This window comes from Heteronotia binoei, chromosome 3 (genome assembly GCF_032191835.1).
Source record: "Heteronotia binoei isolate CCM8104 ecotype False Entrance Well chromosome 3, APGP_CSIRO_Hbin_v1, whole genome shotgun sequence".
Lineage (NCBI taxonomy): Eukaryota > Metazoa > Chordata > Lepidosauria > Squamata > Gekkonidae > Heteronotia > Heteronotia binoei.
In genome coordinates, this window is record NC_083225.1 from 191039089 (window position 1) to 191061631 (window position 22543).

At 50.4% G+C, this 22543-nt stretch overlaps 1 protein-coding gene across 1 annotated transcript in view; it reads right to left on the reverse strand.

The window, feature by feature from the left end:
* The window catches only part of UVRAG (UV radiation resistance associated), a 161991-nt gene that overhangs the window by 59882 nt on the left and 79566 nt on the right, over window positions 1-22543 (reverse strand). The window contains exons 8-11 of the mRNA XM_060235346.1: window positions 14768-14894; window positions 11472-11556; window positions 5096-5183; window positions 1701-1761 (exon numbers count right to left, since the gene is read on the reverse strand). Coding sequence (XP_060091329.1) covers window positions 1701-1761; window positions 5096-5183; window positions 11472-11556; window positions 14768-14894 — 361 coding nt within the window. The remainder of the gene's footprint in view (window positions 1-1700; window positions 1762-5095; window positions 5184-11471; window positions 11557-14767; window positions 14895-22543) is intronic.

The window sequence follows — 22543 nt, forward strand, 5'->3', positions numbered from 1 at the left end:
AAGGAGATTGTAAGCCGTTCTCAGTCTCTGATTCAGAGAGAAGGGCAGGATATAACTCTGCAGTCTTCTTCTTTGGAAGGTGGACTCTTCCCTTCCCGAACGCCACCCCAAATTCTTCAGGCATTTCACAGCCCAGAGCTGGCTGGCAACCCAACGCTGAGTGGATGCTCGGCCACTAAGTCATCCCTCTCTTGGACCACACCTGTCATTCTGTTTACTCCCAGCCATCACTCAAAGCACACAAATGGCCTCTCTTGGCACAGAGGCTGCCTCAAATGTTCTCACGCGCTCCCATGTTTTCATGTAAAATTTTCAAACCCTTGAAAGCTTAAAACCATGGAAAACACAAAATAGGTCATCTTCCCAGATTCCACAAACTCATGGCACAAGGAGGAAGACATTTGGGTGAGGGGTCTGGAGACCAAGTCCTATGAAGAAAGGCTGAAGGAGCTGGGGATGTTTAGCCTGGAGAGGAGGCGGCTGAGGGGTGATAGTATCACCATCTTCAAGTACTTGAAGGGCTGTCATCTAGAGGATGGAGTGGAATTGTTTTCTGTGGCCCCAGAAGGTAGGACCAGAACCAAAGGGTTGAAATTAAATCAAAAGAGTTTCCGGCTCAATGTTAGGAAGAACTTCCTGACTGTTAGAGCGGATCCTCAGTAGAACAGGCTCCCTTGGGAGATGGTGGGCTCTCCTTCCTTGGAACTTTTTAAGCAGAGGCTAGATGGCCATCTGACAGCAATGAGGATCCTGTGAATTGAGGGGGAGGTATCTGTGAGTTTAGAGCGGTTCCTCAGTGGAACAGGCTTCCTCAGTTCTCCCAGATAAGAGAGCTCTGGCTGACCCATGCCATTCCAGCAGCTGCAAGCGGAGGAGTGGGGAATCAAACTCGGTTCTCCCAGATAAGAGAGCTATGGGTGACCCAAGGCCATTCCAGCAGGTGCAAGCGGAGGAGTGGGGAATCAAACCTGGTTCTCCCAGATAAGAGAGCTCTGGCTGACCCATGCCATTCCAGCAGCTGCAAGTGGAGGAGTGGGGAATCAAACCCGGTTCTCCCAGATAAGAGAGCTATGGCTGACCCAAGGCCATTCTAGCAGCTGCAAGTGGAGGAGGGGGGAATCAAACATGGTTCTCCCAGATAAGAGAGCTATGGCTGACCCAAGGCCATTTTAGCAGCTGCAAGTGGAGGAGTGGGGAATCAAACCCGGTTCTCCCAGATAAGGGTCAGTGCATTTAAGCACTACACCAAACTAGCTCTCAGAAGAAGGTATTGGGATTGCATGAAGGTAGATACATTTAAGATTCCTCATTTAAGATTTCTTTTCTAAACCCTAATTGGAGGGAAAACCTGAACGCCACAATAAATTAGAAACAAAGGCGGGCTCTTGAAGAAGAAGTCTGCAACTGGAAGATTTATACCCCGCCTTCTCTCTGAATCAGAGTCTCAGTGTGGTCACAATCTCCTTTACCTTCCCCCCACACACACACACACAACAGACACCCTGTGATGTAGCTGGGGCTGAGAGAGCTCTCACAGAAGCTGATGTTTCAAGGACAACTCCTGCGAGAGCAGCTGCAAGTGGAGGAGGGGGGAATCAAACCCAGTTCTCCCACTACGCCAAACCGGCTCTCTCTAGCAGCGTGTCTTATGCAGGGTGGTGGGATACAGACGAGGGGAAAAAAAGTAAACGTCCCATTACCTTGGAAGTCTTCAGAATTGGGCAACTTGACTCCACAGATAAAATAATCCTTTTGGTCGTTCTGTGGATTTAATAACACAAAGGAAAATCGCATCAGAGCCACTCTGGAAGGGGGGAAAAAACCAGAATCGAGGCTCCCTTCGTGAGATGGAAACTTCCGTTCTGACTTGTATGCGACAAAGGCAGCTTTGACTCTGGAAAGCTTGTGACCTGGGAAAACTTATTTGTCTCCAAGATGCTACTGGGTTCAAACCTAGCGGCTCTATAAAACTGTTTCACATCAAGTCGAAACACTGATCTGTTTAGAAGAGAATGGTCAGGGCTCTTTTTCTACCATGAGCTCCTCTGCATATCAGGCCTCGCCCCCCCCTGATGTAGCCAATCCTCCTGGCGCTTACAGCAGGCCCTGGACGAAGAGCCCTCTAAGCTCTTGGAGGATTGGCTACGTCAGGGGGCGTGGCCTAATACGCAGAGGAGCTCCTGCAAGAAAAAGAGACCTCAGCTCTAACCTGCAATGGCTCCCAATGGTTCGGCTAGAGGTTTTATTTTTTAAAACCGTAATTGCTTTAGGATATTTCTGTGCTGCCTCTTCAGAGTCTTGTTCGAGTCGTTTTCTCCTTTGGCCTGCTAATGAAGAGAGCCAGCAACACCAGGGATTTTAGCGTGATGCTTATTCTGCTTACCGAGCCCCGTGGCGCAGAGGGTTAAAGCTGCAGTACTGCAGTCCTAAGCTCTGCTCACGACCTGAGTTCGATCCCCGGCGGAAGCTGGGTTTGCAGGGAGCCAGCTCCAGGTTGACTCAGCCTTCCATCCTTCCGAGGTCGGTCAAATGAGTCCCCAGCTTGCTGGGGGGAAAGTGTAGACGACTGGGGGAGGCAATGGCAATCCTGGCAAAAGCCGGGTTCAGGTAGCTGGCTCCAGGTTGACTCAGCCTTCCATCCTTCTGAGGTCGGTCAAATGAGGACCCAGCTTGCTGGGGGGAAAGCGTAGATGACTGTGGAAGGCAATGGCAAACCACTCCATAAAAAGTCTACTGTGAAAATGGTGTGAAAGCAATGTCACCCCAGAGTCGGAAACGACTGGTGCTTGCACAGGGGACCTTTCCTTTTCCTTATTCTGCTAACTAACCACCTGCTCTGCTACTGTGTAATACCACACACACACACAGACGGGCCCGCAAAAACTTGCAGGGGCTATCTCATTCCTCCCCCAACCCGTCACTATTTTCACTTTCCTGATAGTTCCCATCATCTCTCTCTGTGGCAAAACTTCTTTTGGGGTTGGTTCTCTTATGGAAATGGCCATCCAGGGTTCAAGCATCCATGCCGCTAACAGCTTAGGCTTAGCTGCTAGAAACGTAGGTCAGTAGAAAGTAGGTTAAAGGTAAAAGTTATCGGAGGGCAATCTTAGCCTTAAATGTTTTGATTTTGGCAGCATAATTGTTGATGTTCAGAGGTATGAGAAGGACTGGATAGAGTAAAAGATAACTGGCCCATTGGCAGAGGGTGAATGGCCAACTGTTCATTCAGCTGGTGGTTCTGGAACTGGGGTGGGGTGGGGGAATAAATAAATATGAATATGTATCAGATAAGATAAAGATAGTGATATCAGTTTCCAGGGGAAATGCTTTATAAACTCTGGGATTAAGGGACAGTGGGCTGACTGCACTAGAGGCGGGGGTCTCTACTATGCTGGTCAAGCCATGAAATTAACAACCCTTGTCGGTTTCAAGCCATGAAATAACATCCCTTGTTCGAGGCCTCTAATACAGAATGGGAGGCTTTGATAGAATTAATGCTTTAGCAGGTATCAGAGCATAAGATAGAGTAAGTTTGACTACAAGAATTGGGTAAAAGTTCATCTGAATTTTAACTGCATTACCTTCTAACTATATTCTGAGATTGTACTCAAGTTATCTAATTGTTTTGCCTTTCTACGTATGTATTTTAAGCCTTCTGTCCGGAGAAGAAGAAAGTGTAATAAAGTTTATCCGTGTGGTTTAGAAACTTATTCATTCTTCTGTATGAGCTCCAGAAAACTACTGGCGGTTTGGGTTACGGAGGGTACAAAAAGTGTGCAAAAGTCAATTCCGCCTCACTCTCCTTCCACCCCACCTCACCTTTTATGTGCCCACCCACCCCTGCATCTGCAACAATATTTATTATCTCCTTCCTTCATTCATATCCTGCCTTTCTCACACAATGGTGACCCAAAGTGGCCTCCTCCCCTGCCTTTACTGTTGGAAACCAAGGCTTGAAGGCTGGCGATACTATGCGGTTAGCTAGCAACAGCTGCTTCTGTTGCTTTAGAGTTTTTAACCCCCATGTATTTTTTTTTAAAAGATTTCAGATTTTTCCTGCAAACCTGGTGCCAGTTTTCAAGTTTACAGAAAGACACGGCTTGTCCATTCACAATTGCAGTCTCTGGACTTAACAAGCCATAGATCTGACTGCACTGAACATCGGGGTGGGGTGGGGGGAATAAATAAATATGTATATATATATATATAACATCTCTGCATTAGGACAGCAGCAGGTTAACAGCACCCTTGCAACTTGCTGCTGGAGCTTTCTTTTTTCGGGGACTTTGTCTGCTGTATCTGCTTTCTGGCAACTACATATTTTAATTTAATTCAATTCAATTTTTCAGTTTATACCCCGCCCAATCTCGCAAGCGGGCTCTGGGCGGCTTACAACATTACGAAACTTGACAAAACATTAAACCAGGGGTCCTCAAACTGCGGCCCGCTGAGGACGTTTATGCGGCCCGCCGGGTTATGGCAAAATCAGACCGGAAGTGACGTTCGACCTAAACTCACGTTGGCAACGCACACTTCCGGCACTGGGCTGAGGCGGCGGAGACAGAGTGTGAGGTGATACCGAGGTGAGGTGAGTTCCCAGGCCGGGGTGTGTGGTGTGGGGAAGGGAGAGAGGTGCAGAAGACGGAGAACTGACGGCCCGCGGCCTTGTACAGTAACGGCAGTCCGGCCCTCCAACAGTCTGAGGGACAGTGAACTGGCCCCCTATTTAAAAAGTTGAGGACCCCTGCATTAAACCAACTGCATCCAAACTAGAAATCTTATCATTACAGAATTAATAAAAAGCACCATTGGCACGTATAGGCTGGTAACGTTCAGCATAACATAAGCATAAGGTGCTGGGGGGAGCGATGATTTCAGGGGATACTCGCTGGATCAATTAAAAGCCTGGCGGAAGAGCTCCATTTCACATTCCCTGCAAAACTTAGATAAGTCCCGCAGGGCCCGGAGCTCATTCCACCAGGCAGGGGCCCCAACCAAAAAGGCCCCGGCCCTTGTTGAAGCCAGTCAGGTGTCGTTAGGCCCGTATACACACACACACACACAAAGGAGGTACAGTAAAGAGTCAGAAACTTACCAAATCAATTGGGTAAATATAGGAAAGCTCTGAGAGTAACTGTCTGCACCTGATGGTCAGCTGCGCGTTGGTCTTCAAGAACTGCTCTCTTGGTGGGGAGAGAAAGAAAAAAGAAAAAGTTACCTACCTACAATAGCCTGAATGATGGTCAGGATCCCTCTTGTTCCCAGAAACCTCCCCCACATGGAAGTAATAATGTAGATTCTTTTTTAACAGCATTCGTAATAGTAGGGCTACAATGCAGTATGCAAGTGGCTCAAAAGGAGAAGCCAACGCCTTGCCAATAATGGTGACACGGTGATGAAAAGGGGGGGGAGGAGGGTAGGAATGATAGTCTGTGCACACTTCCATAAAGAACCCTCTGCTTCAGGACTAATTGACGGGGTTTCATCCAGGCCTCATTTTGGTCAAGAAGACGACTGCAGATTTATACCCCACCCTTCTCTCTGAATCAGAGACTCAGAGCATCTCACAATCTCCTATATCTTCTCCCCCCATCCCCCACAAAAGACACCCTGTGAGGTGAATAGGGCTGAGAAAGCTCTCCCAGAAGTTGGCCTTTCAAGGACAGCTCTGCGAGAGCTATGGCTGACCCAAGGCCATTCCAGCAGCTGTAAGTGGAGGAGTGGGGAATCAAACCCGGTTTGCCCAGATAAGAGTCCGCACACTTAACCACTACACCAAACTGGCTCTCCAGGCAGGAGCACAGAGGAGCAGAGCTCTGGAACGTCTAAAGTCCTTCTTCACCCAAAGGGTGATTAACATGTGGAATTCACTGCCACAGGAGGTGGTGGTGGCCACAAGCATAGCCACCTTCAAGAGGGGGTTAGATAAAAATATGGAGCAGAGGTCCATCAGTGGCTATTAGCCACAGTGTGTGTGTGTGTGTGTGTGTATATATATATAAATAAATTTTTTTGCCACTGTGTGACACAGAGTGCTGGACTGGATAGGCCACTGGCCTGATCCAACATGGCTTCTCTTATGTTCTTATGACAATTATAATTCAAGAAACATCTGAAGGCAGATGCGGAACAGATATAATTTAGTACACCTTCCGGTGTCTTGGGTTGCGTGTGGCATATGCAAATGAGTTGTAGCTAATGAGCTCCAGGGCCTCTTTTTTTCTACACAATGACCCCTGGTTTCATCTGCGCTCAAACCAGCCAACTGCACCCCGCCCCCCCCCCCCATGGAATTCAAGCTATGCAAGTGCCGTGCTCATCATAAGCCAGGAGGAACCAAGTGAGCGATACACATCCTGCACTCAAGCGGGACGCAGAGGGAATCAGGCCACAGGTCCCTTAGGGTCAGTGGAGCCTCCTGTGACGGGCAGCTGCTTTCCAGGGTCTGAGGTGGAGGTCTTTCACGTCACCTGCTGCCTGGTCCTTTAACTCAGGGGTCCCCAACCACTGGGCCGTGGACCAGCACTGGGCCGTGGCCTGCTAGCAACTGGGTCGCGGAGCAAGGCAGAGCAGCAGGCCTGTAGCCACAGTAGGGGAGGGATGGTGGCTCAGTGGTAGAGCATCTGCTTGGTAAGCAGAAGTTCCCAGGTTCAATCCCTGGCATCTCCAAAAAGGAGTCCAGGCAAATAGGTGTGAAAAACCTCCACTTGAGACCCTGGAGAGACACAGGGAAGGGCTGTGGCTCAGTGGTGGAGCATCTGCTTGGCAAGAAGAAGGTCCCAGGTTCAGTCCCCGGCATCTCCAACTAAAAAGGGTCCAGGCAAGTAGGTGTGAAAAACCTCAGCTTGAGACCCTGGAGTGACACAGGGAAGGGGTGTGGCTCAGTGGTAGAGCATCTGCTTGGTAAGCAGAAGGTCCCAGGTTCAATCCCCGGCATCTCCAACTAAAAAGGATCCAGGCAAATAGGCGTGAATAATCTCAGCTGGAGACCCTGGAGAGCCATGAATGGGGCTGTGGCTCAGTGGTAGAGCATCTGCTTGGTAAGCAGAAGGTCCCAGGTTCAATCCCCGGCATCTCCAACTAAAAAGGATCCAGGCAAATAGGCGTGAATAACCTCAGCTGGAGACCCTGGAGAGCCATGAATGGGGCTGTGGCTCAGTGGTAGAGCATCTGCTTGGTAAGCAGAAGGTCCCAGGTTCAATCCCCGGCATCTCCAGCTAGAAAGGATCCAGGCAAATAGGCGTGAATAATCTCAGCTGGAGACCCTGGAGAGCCATGAATGGGACTGTGGCTCAGTGGTAGAGCATCTGCTTGGCAAGCAGAAGGTCCCAGGTTCAATCCCCGGCATCTCCAACCAAAAAGGGTCCAGGCAAGTAGGTGTGAAAAACCTCAGCTGGAGACCCTGGAGAGCTGCTGCCAGTGGAATAGACTTTGATGGACCGAGGGTCCGATTCAGTAGAAGGCAGCTTCATATGTCCACATGTACACAGGGGGGCCTATGGGGGCACCGCCCCCTGACTTCCGGGCAGGCCCCCTGACTCCCAGGGGGCTTCCGGCACGCAGTCTTCTTTTTCCATTTCCTTTTTGCCATGGCTGAGCAAAGCGGCGAAGTGTCAGTAGTGGCAGCCGGAGCCAGGAGAGCCGAGCAGGGCGCAGTGCAGCGCAACAGCAAAAGCAGCAGGCGGAGAGGAGGGGGGAGGAGGAAGCCATACGGAATGGGCGGGGGGGGGAGACGGATGGAGCTGCAGGCTGCCAAGTGCCAGGATGGGAGAGAGGGAGGCGGAAGGACACCCCCCTGCTAGCGCGCAAGCTGCAATCCCTTCTTCCGTAAAACAATGCTATTATTCTGCAACGTATTATATTATTGTTCAACCGTTATTAAAAATTTAGTGCCAATACATTGCATCGCATTTTCCACCTCCCTCCCCCCCTTTTTGTGACCTCCACCGGTGCATTTTACTCGAAATACTAACAAGAAATAAAAGGGTAGTTTTAACATTTTAAGCATCTTCATTAAAAAAAACCCTTATAACTATAGTAAAATAAAGATAGGGAAAAAACCGTTTGTTACGACCGCTATCCATCTTTGTTATAATCCTTGAGCCCTCAATCCTTGTCATAAAAAGAAGAAGAAGAAGAAGATATTGGATTTATATCCCGCCCTCCACTCCGAAGAGTCTCAGAGTGGCTCACAATCTCCTTTCCCTTCCTCCCCCACAACAGACATTATGTGAGGTAGATGAAGATATTGGATTTATATCCTGCCCTCCACTGCGAAGAGTCTCAAAGCGGCTCACAATCTCCTTTACCTCCCCCCCACACAACAGACACCTGTGAGGTAGATGAAGATATTGGATTTATATCCCGCCCTCCACTCCAAAGAGTCTCAGAGCGGCTCACAATCTCCTTTACCTCCCCCCCACACAACAGACACCTGTGAGGTAGATGAAGATATTGGATTTATATCCCGCCCTCCACTCCAAAGAGTCTCAGAGCGGCTCACAATCTCCTTTACCTCCCCCCCCCCCACACAACAGACACCCTGTGAAGTAGATGAAGATATTGGATTTATATCCCACCCTCCACTCCAAAGAGTCTCAGAGTGGCTCACAATCTCCTTTCCCTTCCTCCCCCACAACAGACACCCTGTGAGGTAGATGAAGATATTGGATTTATATCCCACCCTCCACTCCGAAGAGTCTCAGAGCGGCTCACAATCTCTTTTATCTTCCTCCCCCACAACAGATACCCTGTGAGGTGGGTGGGGCTGAGCGGGCTCTCACAGCAGCTGCCCTTTCAAGGACAACCTCTGCCACAGCTATGGCTGACCCAAGGCCATTCCAGCAGCTGCAAGTGGAGGAGTGGGGAATCAAACCCGGTTCTCCCAGATAAGAGTCCGCACACTTAACCACTACACCAAACTGGAAGAAATATACATTCCCGTAGTCTCGCTTCAACTATAATCCTTATCAAAATAGGTTGGGGGGGGGGAAAAGAAAGGGTATGGTCTCATTGTCGCATTTTTTAACTGTAGTCCATTGACATCTCCCCTAGCATTTAACTGCAGTCCCTTCTTCACTCTAAAGTTTTACGGTCGGCTGCCTCAATCTGGCCACATTCAGAGCCTCCAGCTTTTGCCCCTGCCCCAGAAAGCTTCTGAGAAGCGTCAAGCCCCGCAGTGGATGGGAAAGGGGGCCCCCTGACTCTTTAAAAAGCCCCCCCTACTTGTAAAATCCTGGCTACGGCCCTGCAGAGCAGCCCTGGACTAAAGAGGAGGCATGGTCTTGCTCAGAGTGAGGCCGCACCACATTTTTCATCCCGGGCTGGCAAAAGGGGCAGCGCTGCTGTGGCCTTACCCCTACCCTTCATTTATAGACCTCCACTGATCAGAAACAGCCCGTTTCCCCCCATTTAAAGACTCCCCATGGGGGGCAGGGATGTGGTATGAGTGGGGTGAAGCCTGGGGAGGAGGGGGCAAAAAACCCAGCGCAGCCTCCCCCCGCTGGTCCGTGGAAAAATTGTCTTCCAGGAAACCGGTCCCTGGTACCGAAAAGGTTGGCGGCCGCTGCTTGAACTGAAGGTGTAGGTTATTGAACCTGACGCCCCCTGCATGCCAAGCAGATGCTCGGCCGCTGAGCCGCAACCCCCCCCCCCCCAACACGCATGAACAAACATGAAGCTGCCTTCGACCGAACTGGACCCTCAGTCCATCAAGTTCAGCACTGCCTGCTCAGATCGGCAGTAGCTCTCCAGGGTGGCAGACAGCGGAGCAATGCTCCCTCCAGAGTTCGTTTTGTAGAAAAAAGAGGTGGCGGAGCTCCTCCAGGGATGGTTATGCAGCTGCACCTGCTATTCAATGGACAAGGAGGTGGAACTCTCAGGAGGAGGTGGTGGGGCTCTCAGGAGGAGGTGGGGCTCTCAGAAGGAGGAGGTGGAGCTCTCAGAAGGAGGAGGTGGGGGCTCTCAGAAGGAGGAGGTGGAGCTCTCAGAAGGAGGAGGTGGGGCTCTCAGGAGGAGGAGGTGGGGCTCTCAGAAGGAGGAGGTGGAGCTCTCAGAAGGAGGAGGTGGGGCTCTCAGGAGGAGGAGGTGGGGCTCTCAGAAGGAGGAGGTGGAGCTCTCAGAAGGAGGAGGTGGGGCTCTCAGAAGGAAGAGGTGGGGCTCTCAGGAGGAGGAGGTGGGGCTCTCAGAAGGAGGAGGTGGGGCTCTCAGAAGGAAGAGGTGGGGCTCTCAGGAGGAGGAGGTGGGGCTCTCAGAAGGAAGAGGTGGGGCTCTCAGGAGGAAGAGGTGGGGCTCTCAGGAGGAGGAGGTGGGGCTCTCAGAAGGAAGAGGTGGGGCTCTCAGAAGGAAGAGGTGGGGCTCTCAGAAGGAGGAGGTGGGGCTCTCAGAAGGAAGAGGTGGGGCTCTCAGAAGGAAGAGGTGGGGCTCTCAGAAGGAGGAGGTGGGGCTCTCAGAAGGAAGAGGTGGGGCTCTCAGGAGGAGGAGGTGGGGCTCTCAGAAGGAGGAGGTGGGGCTCTCAGAAGGAAGAGGTGGGGCTCTCAGGAGGAAGAGGTGGGGCTCTCAGGAGGAGGAGGTGGGGCTCTCAGAAGGAAGAGGTGGGGCTCTCAGGAGGAGGAGGTGGGGCTCTCAGAAGGACGAGGTGGAACTCTCAAGAGGAGGAGGTGGGGCTCTCAGAAGGAGGTGGGGCTCTCAGTAAGGTTTAGGAGCAACGCTCCTGGGAGCTCCCACTGAATCTGAGGCCCGGTTCCCTCTAAGCTGCAGAGTCTGGTAAGCAAAAATCCTGCTTTGGGAGCTACTGCATCAATGAGTGTGCTCAGGGGTCATCCTTCCTGAGCCAAGACAAAAATGTGTGAACTGGAAGCTAAAATTCTGTGAGCCAGCTCACACTAACTCAGCTTAGTGGGAACACATGACAGTGGAGATATAAACTTAAGGGCACAAACACAACGATTTTTTAAAAAGGCTTAAAACGTGCTTAAAACAGCACACTTGCAATATTTTGTTTATTTGACAGTCTCTGACAACTGACGGCTCTTGCTCTGAGGAGCCTCAGCCAATAGAAGGAAGAGAGGCTTGGCTCAGTAGCTCTGCTGTGCCACTGAGAGAGCCTGGCAAAGCAAGCTCTCCTTCCCCCCCCCCTTTCCTCCTCAAGGGAGGAGCCTTAGCCAATGGAAAAAATAGAGGTTTTACTCTGTAGTTCCTGTGCGATTGAGCAAGCCTGGCAAAGCAAGCTGCGATGCAGAAGGAAGCAAGAGAGACGGAGAACGGAGTAGATGACAGCCAGTCAAGGACTTCCTGTCGATTGGGGGCCTGATCTGGCCCTCGGGCCACACGTTTGAAACCCCTGGAGTAGAGGCTGATACGGATTACCTATGCTAGCACCCTTCTTGAGCTCGTATGGGTTCCCCGAAACAAGACCACTCTTGGTCATTTCCAGTATGGCTGGAAAACAAAAGGTCAAACTCGCTTTTCACCTCTTAGCGGTGCACTCCTTCATCAGCTCCTGCAGGGGTTCTTTATCCATCCAGAGCTTCCGGTACTCCTCTTCGAACGCTTTTCCTACCCAAAAGCATTTTTAAAGAAGAACGTTAGTAAGGGTTCCATCGACTGCGGGTAACGACAGATGCCAGCAATCCTGCCAAGGGCAAGCTTTAAAACTATTTCTGTGCCTACAATGCCAAGAAAAGTTGGTGCGTGAGAAATCAGCTGGGGGTTCACACAGACTCGCGGAACTGAAGCCACCCCTCCCCGGAGCGCCGCACTGCTGCGGCTCTCAACGAAGGTTTTTGCACATTGCAACATGTGTTCTGAAAACTGTACTTTTTACTACGGGGGTGGGGAACATTTTTCCCGCCAAGGGTCATTTGGATATCTACAACATCATTCGCGGGTCATACAAAATTATCGACTTAAAAAACGGCGCTCCGCCGAGGGAGAACGATTCAGGCCGGCAAAATTAATGCAAATAGTTGTTTTTCTATCTGAAATCATGTGGAGAGAGCCTAAGTTGGCACAAACACACACACGGCCTGCCACCCTAGGCAAATGCCTCGGTCCAGGGCTTTTTTTGTGTAGAAAAAGCCCAGCAGGAACTCATTAGCCTATTAGACCACATCCCTTAATATTAGCATATTAGACTTTTTCCAGGCCCTACAGTGATCCTGGCCAGGCAGGCCCAGGGAGGCTGCCACACAGCATGGCTGGGCCACAAGATCCCTACCGGCCAGGGAGGCTGCTGAACAGTACATCTTGGCTCTACAATCTTCACCGGCTAGCTGGGCCCCAAGGAGGCCACCATGAGGCTCAGCTCGGCCCAGCAGCCCCTGAGGGCCAGACCAAGGGATCTCAAGGGCCATAAACAGCCCTCGGGCCAGACGGTCCCCACCACTGTTCTGCTCTGACCTGCGCTCCATACTCATTGACAACTCCCATCTGAGTGAGCAAACAGCGAAGCCCAACAAGTATAAAATGGTCTTCTTGTTGTCAACTCGGAACCGAATGGAAATTGAAACTGTTAAAAAAATTTTTATGTCTAGCATCGAGGAGGCGCTTGATGTATTTGTAAACTGACATTTGATGGATGGATTGGTTCCCTGTTATGTTCGATATCATGCCTATAAAGGTCATTGAATGAATATTGCTAGAGTTTCTCTCATCACTGCGGCACGACTTCTGCCAGTATCCTAATGCCCCTGTATAAATCGATGGTGCGGCCTCATTTGGAATACTGTGTACAATTCTGGTCGCTGCACCCCAAAAAAAGATATTCTAGCAGTGGAAAAAGTGCAGAAAAGGGCAACTAGAATGATTCAAGGGTTGGACAACTTCCCCTATAAAGAAAGGTTAAAACGCTTGGGGCTCTTGAGCTTGGAGAAACGTCGACTGCGGGGTGACATGATAGAGGTTTACAAGATTATGCATGGGATGGAGAAGGCAGAGAAAGAATTTTTCTCCCTTTCTCACAATACAAGAACTTGTGAGCACTCAACGAAATTGCTGAGCAGCTGGGTAAGAGTGGATACAGTGACGGTCCTAGGGCACGTAGACAGCATAGACAGCTTCAAGAGGGGATTGGATAAACATATGGAGCAGAGGTCCATCAGTGACTCTTAGCCATAGAGTATAAATAGAACTCTCTGTCGGGGGCAAGTGATGCTCTGTATTCCTGGTGCTTGGGAGGGGTAACAGTGGGAAAGCTGGCCCCACTGATGGCACCTGGTTTCTTTGGCCACTGTGTGACACAGAGTGTTGGACTGGATGGGCCGTTCGCCTGATCCAACATGGCTTCTCTTATGTTCTTATGTGACACAGTGTTGGACTGGATGGGACACTGGCCTGATCCAACATGGCTTCTCTTATGTTCTTATGTGACACAGAGTGTTGGACTGGATGGGCCATTGGCCTGATCCAACATGGCTTCTATGATGTTCTTATGTGACACAGAGTGTTGGACTGGATGGGCCATTGGCCTGATCCAGCATGGCTTCTCTTATGTTCTTACGTTACAAGGAATGTTGGACTGGATGGGCCATTGGTGTTGGACTGGAGGGGCCATTGGTCTGATCCAGCATGGCTTCTCTTATGTTCTTATGTGACACAGAGTGTTGGACTGGATGGGCCATTGGACTGATCCAACATGGCTTCTCTGATGTTCTTATGTGACACAGAGTGTTGGACTGGATGGGCCCTTGGCCTGATCCAAGATGGCTTCTCTTATGTTCTTATGTGACACAGAGCGTTGGACTGGATGGGCCATTGGCCTGATCCAACATGGCTTCTCTTATGTTCTTATGTGACACAGAGTGTTGGACTGGAGGGGCCACTGGCCTGATCCAACATGGCTTCTCTTATGTTCTTATGTGACACAGAGTGTTGGACTGGATGGGCCCTTGGCCTGATCCAACATGGCTTCTCTTATGTTCTTATGTGACACAGAGTGCTGGAGTGGATGGGCCACTGGCCTGATCCAACATGGCTTCTCTTATGTTCTTATGTGACACAGAGTGCTGGACTGAATGGGCCATTGGCCTGATCCAACATGGCTTCTCTTATGTTCTTATGTGACACAGAGTGTTGGACTGGATGGGCCATTGGCCTGATCCAACATGGCTTCTCTTATGATTCCTTAAAGCCAAAGGCAATCTGAGAAGGGGTAAGATATTAAGGCACTGGTGTAAGATGCCAAGGGGCCTTCGATCAGAAACTTTCTATACCTCTGTGGCTTGCCAAAAGAAGGAACTATTCTACAGAGCTTCTCTACTCCGAGCACCAGCACTGTGTAGTGTTTTAAGAGCAGGGGACTTTAATCTGATGAATCGGCTTTAATCCCTTACTCCTCCTCCACATAAGGCCTACTGGGTGACCTTGGGCCAGTCGCAGGTCTCTCAGAACCCTCTCAGCCCCATCACCCTCACAAGGTGCCTGTTGTGGGGAGAGGAAGGGAAAGGCCACTCTGAGACCCCATAAAGTAGAGGAAAGCGGGGCATAAAAACGAACTCTCTTCCTCGTGCTTCTTCAGTGCAACGCTGCCACCATTACAGATGGCCAAAGGCAGTATTACAGGTACCAAATCAGTAAGGATAAAGCAACAAGGAAGCAATGAGATCTGAGCTCTTTCCACAGAGCCTCCAATTCTGGTTCCGCTTTTCTTTCTAAACCATTTGCTGATTGGGAATGAATTCCGGTTCTCTTGAATCCATCATCCCCTGCTTGCACGCAGACCACCCTCGCCGCTCCCTGGTGTGGAGAGACGGCTGCCATTCAAGCTCACCTCGCTCGTAGAGCGTGCTCTGCTTCTTATGCAGTAAAGCCACCTCTCGGTCCAGAGCTTTCTTCTGTCTCCCCAGCTCGCTCCGAAGCACCAAGATCTTCAGCTGTAAACACTCACTCTCTTTCTTCTGTCGATAAAAACGGAAAGAATTAACAAGTCCTGCTCGGTAAATGCATTTCTGTTGCGTACTAAACGCAGCAGCACAGCCTCAAGCAATCAACACAGGAATCCCCAACGTATCATGGAGCCCACCAAGTTGTTTTTAGAAAGCAGATTGGGCGATTTTGCCCAGGAGGGCTTCTGATTGGCCACTGGAAATCTGACAAAATATGCAGATTATTTAAAACCATTGCTTTGGCAGCTCCTTCAACCACAGTGCAATGATCTTCTGTATGTGACTTACAGTAACCTGTGGAGGCCATTTTGTGGCTGGCTCCGCCTATAGCGGCAGCCATTTTATGGCTGGCTCCGCCTACAGAGGCAGCCATTTTGTGGCTGGCTCCGCCTACAGCGGCAGCCATTTTGTGGCTGGCTCCGCCTACAGCGGCAGCCATTTTGTGGCTATATGCCCACCGTCTTGTGTCAGAGTTTAATTTAATTTAATTTTTGATTTATACCCTGCCCTATCCCGCGAGCGGGCTCAAAGCAGCTTGCAACATTAAAAACTTTACGACAACATTAAATAAACCACATCCAAGCAAAACGATATCATAATTACAGGATTATCAGATTAAATCAAAACCCAGGATCCACGTCATTGGCTGCCAGCCATAAAACTACATATATTAAACACAACTGGAACCGGCGTACTCAAGGGATAATAAAAGGGAATCACCGGAAACAATGCAACTTTCACAAAACTGTGTACAAATATATTCAGTGCAAACTGAATTGAACAAAAAGAACAGAGCACTGAGTATACAGGATGAATAAAGTCCCCGCAAAGTCTTTCCACAGCCTGAAAGTCGGCGTCTTCTAATAGACAGGAGTGGGCAAAAACCTTTGAACTCAGCGTTCAACTCCAAATGGCACGGAGGAAGTAAGGACCTGCAGAAGAGCATGCGTTAATCCATGTGTAAAGAACATTTAGTTAAGGCTCCTCATAACGTTGAGAGAAGGAGGCTGATGGAAGCATATTCTGTCGAAACCTCCTTACTTCCTCCGTGCCATTTGGAGTTGAACGCCGAGTTCAACGGAACTGTGTGTATTAGAAGACGCTGACTTTCAGGCTGCGGAAAGCCTTTGCGGGGACATTAGTCATCCTGTATACTCAGTGGTCTGTTCTTTTTGTTCAATTCAGTTTGCACTAAATACATCTGCACACTGTTTTGTGAAAGTTACATCGTTTCCGGCAATTCCCTTTTGTTATCCATAAAACTACATATAGGCTGGTATTATCCAGCATAACTTACGCACCTCGATAGAAAGGTGCTGGGGGAAGCGATGACTTCAGGGGACGCCCGCTGGCTCAATTAAAAGCCTGGCGGAAGAGCTCCGTCTTACAGGCCCTGCGGAACTTAGATAAGTCCCGCAGGGCCTGGATCTATAGCAGGAGCTTATTCCACCAGGTAGGGGCCTGGACCGAGAAGGCCCTGACCCTCGTTGAAGCCAGTCGGGCATCTCTGGGCCCAGGGATCACAAGAAGATGTTGTGCAGCTGACCTCAAAGCCTGGGGGGGGGGGGCAGGCTCATGTGGGAAGAGGCGGTCCCGAAGACATGCAGGCCCCAGGCCGTAAAGGGCCTTAAAGGTCAAGATCAACACCTTGAACCAGATCCGGTACTCGAGAGGTAGCCAGTGCAGTTTGCACAGCACCGGGTGCATCCGCGTCCGTACAGGCCTGGATGCTAATAACCGGGCTGTAGAGTTCTGCACTCGCTGGAGCTTACAGAGGAGGGTCAAAGGTAGCCCGAAGGAGAGTTCCAAAGGAACACGCAGGCTCAAAAAGGTTGGAGACTCCTGGCTTACAGTCACGCTCACGGCCTGAGAAGAGATCCTGCCCAAACCGTCGTGAATAGAGAGGATTGCATAGAGCACACATGCGAAACCAGAAGCAACCCAACGTCAATCACAACATTCAACGGCTTGGGAGAAAACATGGTGGCATTTACCAATAACTGGTGTTCATCGAAAGGTCTTCTGCGCATGGGGACCATGTATATCGCCTGGCCCGTGCATGAGGAGCCCCTATCTATGAAGAACGGTTACATTATGAAGACAGGTTGAAACGCTTGGGGCTCTTTAGCTTGGGGAAACGACGACGGAGGGGTGACATGATAGAGGTTTGCAAGATTACACAAAGGGTAGAGAAAAAAGTACTTTCCTCCCTTTCTCCCAATACTAGAACTCGTGGACAGTTAATGAAATTGCTGAGCAGTAGAGTTAGAATGGATACAAGGAAGTACATCTTTGCCCAAAGGGTGATGAACACGTGGAATTCACTGCCGCAGGAGGTGGTGGCAGCTACAAGCATAGGCAGCAAGAGGGGACTGGATAAACATCTGGAGCAGAGGTCCATCAGTGGCTATTAGCGACAAATTATAGATGCAGCTCTCTGTCTGGGGCAGTGATGCTCTGTATTCTTGGGGCTTGGAGGGGCAAGGTGGGAGGGCTTTTAGTGTCCTGGCCCCACTGGTGGACCTCCTGATGGCACCTGATTTTTGTTGGCCACCGTGTAACACAGTGTTGGACTGGATGGGCCACTGGCCTGACCCAACATGGCTTGTAGTGGTTAAGTTTGATTCCCCCCTCCTCCACTTGCAGCTGCTGGAATGGCCTTGGGTCGCAGGAGTCGTCCTTGAAAGGGCAGCTTCTGTGAGAGCCCCTCTCAGCCCCACCCACCTCACAAGGTGTCTGTTGTGGGGGGAGAAGATACAGGAGATTGTAAGCCGCTCTGAGTCTCTGGTTCAGAGAGAAGGGCGGGGTATAAATCTGCAGTCTTCCTCTTCTGTTATGTTCTTATGTCCTGGCCCCACTGCTGGACCTCCTGATGGCACCTGATTTTTGTTGGCCACTGTGTGACACAGTGTTGGACTGGATGGGCCACTGTCCTGATCCAACATGGCTTGTAGCGGTTAAGTTTGATTCCCCCCTCCTCCACTTGCAGCTGCTGGAATGGCCTTGGGTCAGCCATAGCTATCGCAGGAGTTGTCCTTGAAAGGGCAGCTGTTGGGAGAGCTCTCTCAGCCCCACCCACCTCACAGGGTGTCTGTTGTTGGGGAGAAGATATAGGAGATTGTAAGCCACTCTGAGTCTCTGATTCCCCACTCCTCCACTTGCAGCTGCTGGAATGGCCTTGGGTCAGCCATAGTTCTTGCAGGAGTTGTCCTTGAAAGGGCAGCTTCTGGGAGAGCCCTCTCAGCCCCCCCCCCACCTCACAGGGTGTCTGTTGTGGGGGGGAGAGGATATAGGAGCTCTGAGTCTCTGATTCAGAGAGATGGGAGGGGTATAAATCTGCAGTTTTCCTCTTCTTCTGTTATGTTCTTATGTCCTGGCCCCACTGGTGGACCTCCTGATGGCACCGGGGGGGGGGGGGGGGGTTGGCCACTGTGTGACACAGAGTGCTGGACTGGGATGGGCCACTGGCCTGATCCAGCATGTCTTCTCTTATGTCTGCACAGAAGCCACGAAGGTGAAATATAGATCCTCGAAGCGCTTCAGCCCCAGAGTAAGGCCGATTTCCTCAGCATCAGCCGAGTGCTACAGACGTGGAAAGACCATAACCTGAGCTTCAGAAAAATGCACCAAAACAGAATGAGAGAAAGAGAGAAAGTACAAGTGCACTAAGTGCTAAAGCTGCTACCCAGTCCCTGTGCACAGCTTGAGCGGTCCCACTAAGAATATCAGCTATCTTTATTAATATTTTTTTAAAAAACCAGACAAAGCTCAAGAGCTCCATTGTAATAACTGTGTGTCAGCGGCTAAATATGCTGAAATGGCTACATTCTTCATCCAGCAGATCCCAAGCGAAGAACGGTGTTATTTTAAAAAATCTGCCCGCGGACTAAAGCAATCTATATTCTCCCTCCCCTGCTCGTATTGGGGGCATTACTGAAGAAGAACAAGAGTAGATATTGGATTTATACCCCACCCTTCACTACCCAAAGGAGTCTCAGAGCAGTTTACAAATCTCTTTTCCCTTTGCCTCCCCACAACAGACACCCTGTAAGCCATGTTCTCTCTCAGCTGAGTTAGTGTGAAATAGCTCACAGTTTTTTAGTCTCCGGCTCACATTTTTTTTTTGTCTTCGCTCAGGAAGGGTGGCTCAGGAGCAAATTTATGCAGTAGCTCACAACTTTAATGCCAATTGCTCACAAAGTAGAATTTTTGCTCATAAGACACCACAGCTTGGAGGGAGTATTGCCTGTGAGGGAAGTGGGGTTGAGAGCTCAGATAGAAAGTGCTCTTTGCACAACAACTCTGACAGAGTTGTGACTGACCCAAGGTCACTCCAGCAACTGCATGTGGAGGAGTGAGGAATCAAACCTAGTTCTCCCAGATAAGAGTCCACTCACTTAACCACAACACCAAACTGGCTGGATACAATCTCATTTCAGGCTCTGACAGAATCCCTCTAACAGAATTATGACTGACCCAAGGCCATTCCAGCAGTTGCATGTGAAGGAGTGGGGAATCAAACCTGGTTCTCCCAGATAAGACAGCTCTGGCTGACCCAAAGCCATTCCAGCAGCTGCAAGCGGAGGAGTGGGGAAGCAAACCTGGTTCTCCCAGATAAGAGAGCTCTGGCTGACCCGAGGCCATTCTAGCAGTTGCATGTGCAGGAGTGGGGAAGCAAACCTGGTTCTCCCAGATAAGCGAGCTCTGGCTGACCCAAGGCAATTCCAGCAGTTGAATGTGCAGGAGTGGCAAATCAAACCTGGTTCTCCCAGATAAGAGAGCTCTGGCTGACCCAAGGCCATTCCAGCAGTTGCATGTGCAGGAGTGCGGAAGCAAACCCGGTTCTCCCAGATAAGAGAGCTCTGGCTGACCCAAGGCCATTCCAGCAGCTGCATGTGAAGGAGTGGGGAGAACCAGGTTTCATTCCCCCCTCCTCCACTTGCAGCTGCTGGAATGGCCTTGGGTCAACCATAGCTCTCTTATCTGGGAGAACCGGGTTTGCTTCTCCACTTGCAGCTGCTGGAATGGTCTTGGGTCAGCCAGAGCTCTCTTATCTGGGAGAACCAGGTTTGATTCCCCACTCCTCCATATGCAACTGCTGGAATGGCCATGGGTCAGCCAGAGCTCTCTTATCTGGGAGAACCGGGTTTGATTCCCCACTCCTCCACTTGCAGCTGCTGGAATGGCCTTGGGTCAGCCATAGCTCTCTTATCTGGGAGAACCGGGTTTGATTCCCCACTCCTCCACTTGAAGCTGCTGGAATGGCCTTGGGTCAGCCATAGCTCTCTTATCTGGCAGAACCGGGTTAGATTCCCCACTCCTCTACTTGCAGGTGCTGGAATGGCCTTGGGCCAGCCAGAGCTCTCTTATCTGGGAGAACCGGGTTTGATTCCCAAGGCCATTCAAACCCGGTTCTCCCAGATTATAGAGCAATGGCTGACCCAAGGACATCTCAGCAGCTGCAAGTTGAGGAGTGGGGAATCAAACCCGGTTCTCTGAGATAAGAGTCCGCACATTTAAGCACACTTAAGCACTACACCAAACTGGCTCTAAATTGTGTAGGGAACTTTGAAACTCCCCTCCATGTACTAACTATGGCCGACCCTGCTTAGCTTCCAAGATCTGATGAGATCTGGTTATCCTGGGCCAGCCAGGTCAGGGCACACTGCTGTCACCCTGAAGTATGCAAGGGGACGGCAATCCTTGGGCCAAAGCGATAGCAGAACAACAACTGAAAGAAGACGACAGCGGCTCGTGATTTAAAGCGGGTTTTTAACGGAGGATCCCTTTACAACAAAAACGTGCTCGTTTTTCAGTGTCCCGTTTCATCGTCAGACCCTTCAGCCTGCCGACGAATCTTGCTAATAAAACGCAGGACCCCCAGATCAGGAGTCAGGACGACGCGGCAAAGCGAGCTCAAGACTCGAGGAGGTTGTTTTACGATGGCCGATACAGGCACCAGATACCTGCCAAGCCGTGCCGGTAGACTTTTCCAAATTAAGTCACCGCCGGCCACGACGGCCCCGCTTTTAAACTGAACCGAGCCCCTCTGACATTAGCCGACGCCAAACCCCCCCCCCTGCTCCGCTCCCAGCCCGTAAAAAGCGACACTGACAATTATAAAAGCGTTTCGTCTCCCCCGTCTGAGAAGTCGTTGCATGCGTTTTACCCATCCTCAAAAGCCGGGAGCGTCAGGGAGAGCTCAGATGTTTCCCTTGGCCCCAAGCAATGACAAGGTTCACCAAACTCTCCACTGGTAGCTCATTAATCCCAATCTGCGAGCGTTTGTTTTTCCTGGCAGCCGCCGGCTGCTCATTCGCCGCAGAGCCGACGTCGATGCTTTACAAGCGCGGGGGCATTTGGAGACCCCCATTAGTTCGCTAATTTTGTTCCCCCTTCAGCAATTTAGGTTCAATCCAATACATCAAGATGTTAGACTTCCTGGATAAATATTTCCATTGACTTAATAAAAGAGAAGGATCTTGTGTAACACACCGGAGGGAACGAGCATTCCAGCATGCGAGCCAATCTGGGCAGATGCAGTTACCACGCAAGGTTATTGCACTCCATTCGGTTTCACACACGTGGCAAACGCCTTCCCGAAGATCGTTGCTTATTTGCACCACGCAGCGGCTTCAACTGTAGGTGGAAAGCTTGGGAAATCTTACTGGGTATTTTGCCTCTCCCCAAATTCCCTAGAGTTGCCAGGCAGTATCTGGCAGGAAGGTCGGAGGGGGCATGTCATGGCGGGTCAATTTTTTTAAAAAAATACAGCCTTGTGTAAAAGGTAAAGGTTGTCCCCTGTGCAAGCACCAGTTGCTTCTGACTCTAAGAGTGACGTTGCTTTCACAACGTTTTTACGGCAGACTTTTTAAGGGGTGGTTTGCCATTGCCTTCCCCAGTCATCTACATTTCCCCCCCCAGCAAGCTAGGGACTCATTCTACCTTCACAATGTTTTCATGGCAGACTTTTTACGGGGTGGTTTGCCATTGCCTTCCCCAGTTGTCTACGCTTCCCCCCCCAGCAAGCTGGGGACTCCTTTTACCTTCACAACGTTTTCACGGCAGACTTTTTACGGGGTGGTTTGCCATTGCCTTCCCCAGTCGTCTACGCTTTCCCCCCAGCAAGCTGGGTCTTTATTTGACCAACCTTGGAAGGATGGAAGGCTGAGTCAACCTGATCCGGCTACCTGAAACCAGCTTCCGCCGGGGATCGAACTCAGGTCGTGAGCAGAGAGTTCAGACTGCAGTACTGCAGCCTTGCCACTCTGTGCCACGGGGCTCTCCACAGCCTTGTGTAGTAACTGGAAATTAATACAGAAAATGACAGAGGGTCGCTCCAGGAATCACCAAAAATGCTATGGTAAAACCACAGATTTCCCTATTAGTCCTAGAACTACCCTCTATGCCTTCCTGTACCAACTTCTGGTAGGTATACGAGGCTACCTTTACTCACTTAATTGTATTCCCGCCACCATTCAGAGCAGCAGCGTGCAATGGGACATGGGGGTGGGGAATCCTCTGTCTCAGGCTTGTTTCAGACTAGAATCCACTTATTTGTCTTTGTGGCAACCCCATGTTTCAAAGGAATCGGCTCTCCTCCTGTCAGCTTTCTTCAAATTGCTCGTAGCTTCTCTAAAAAGAAGCTGAACCCCACTCGG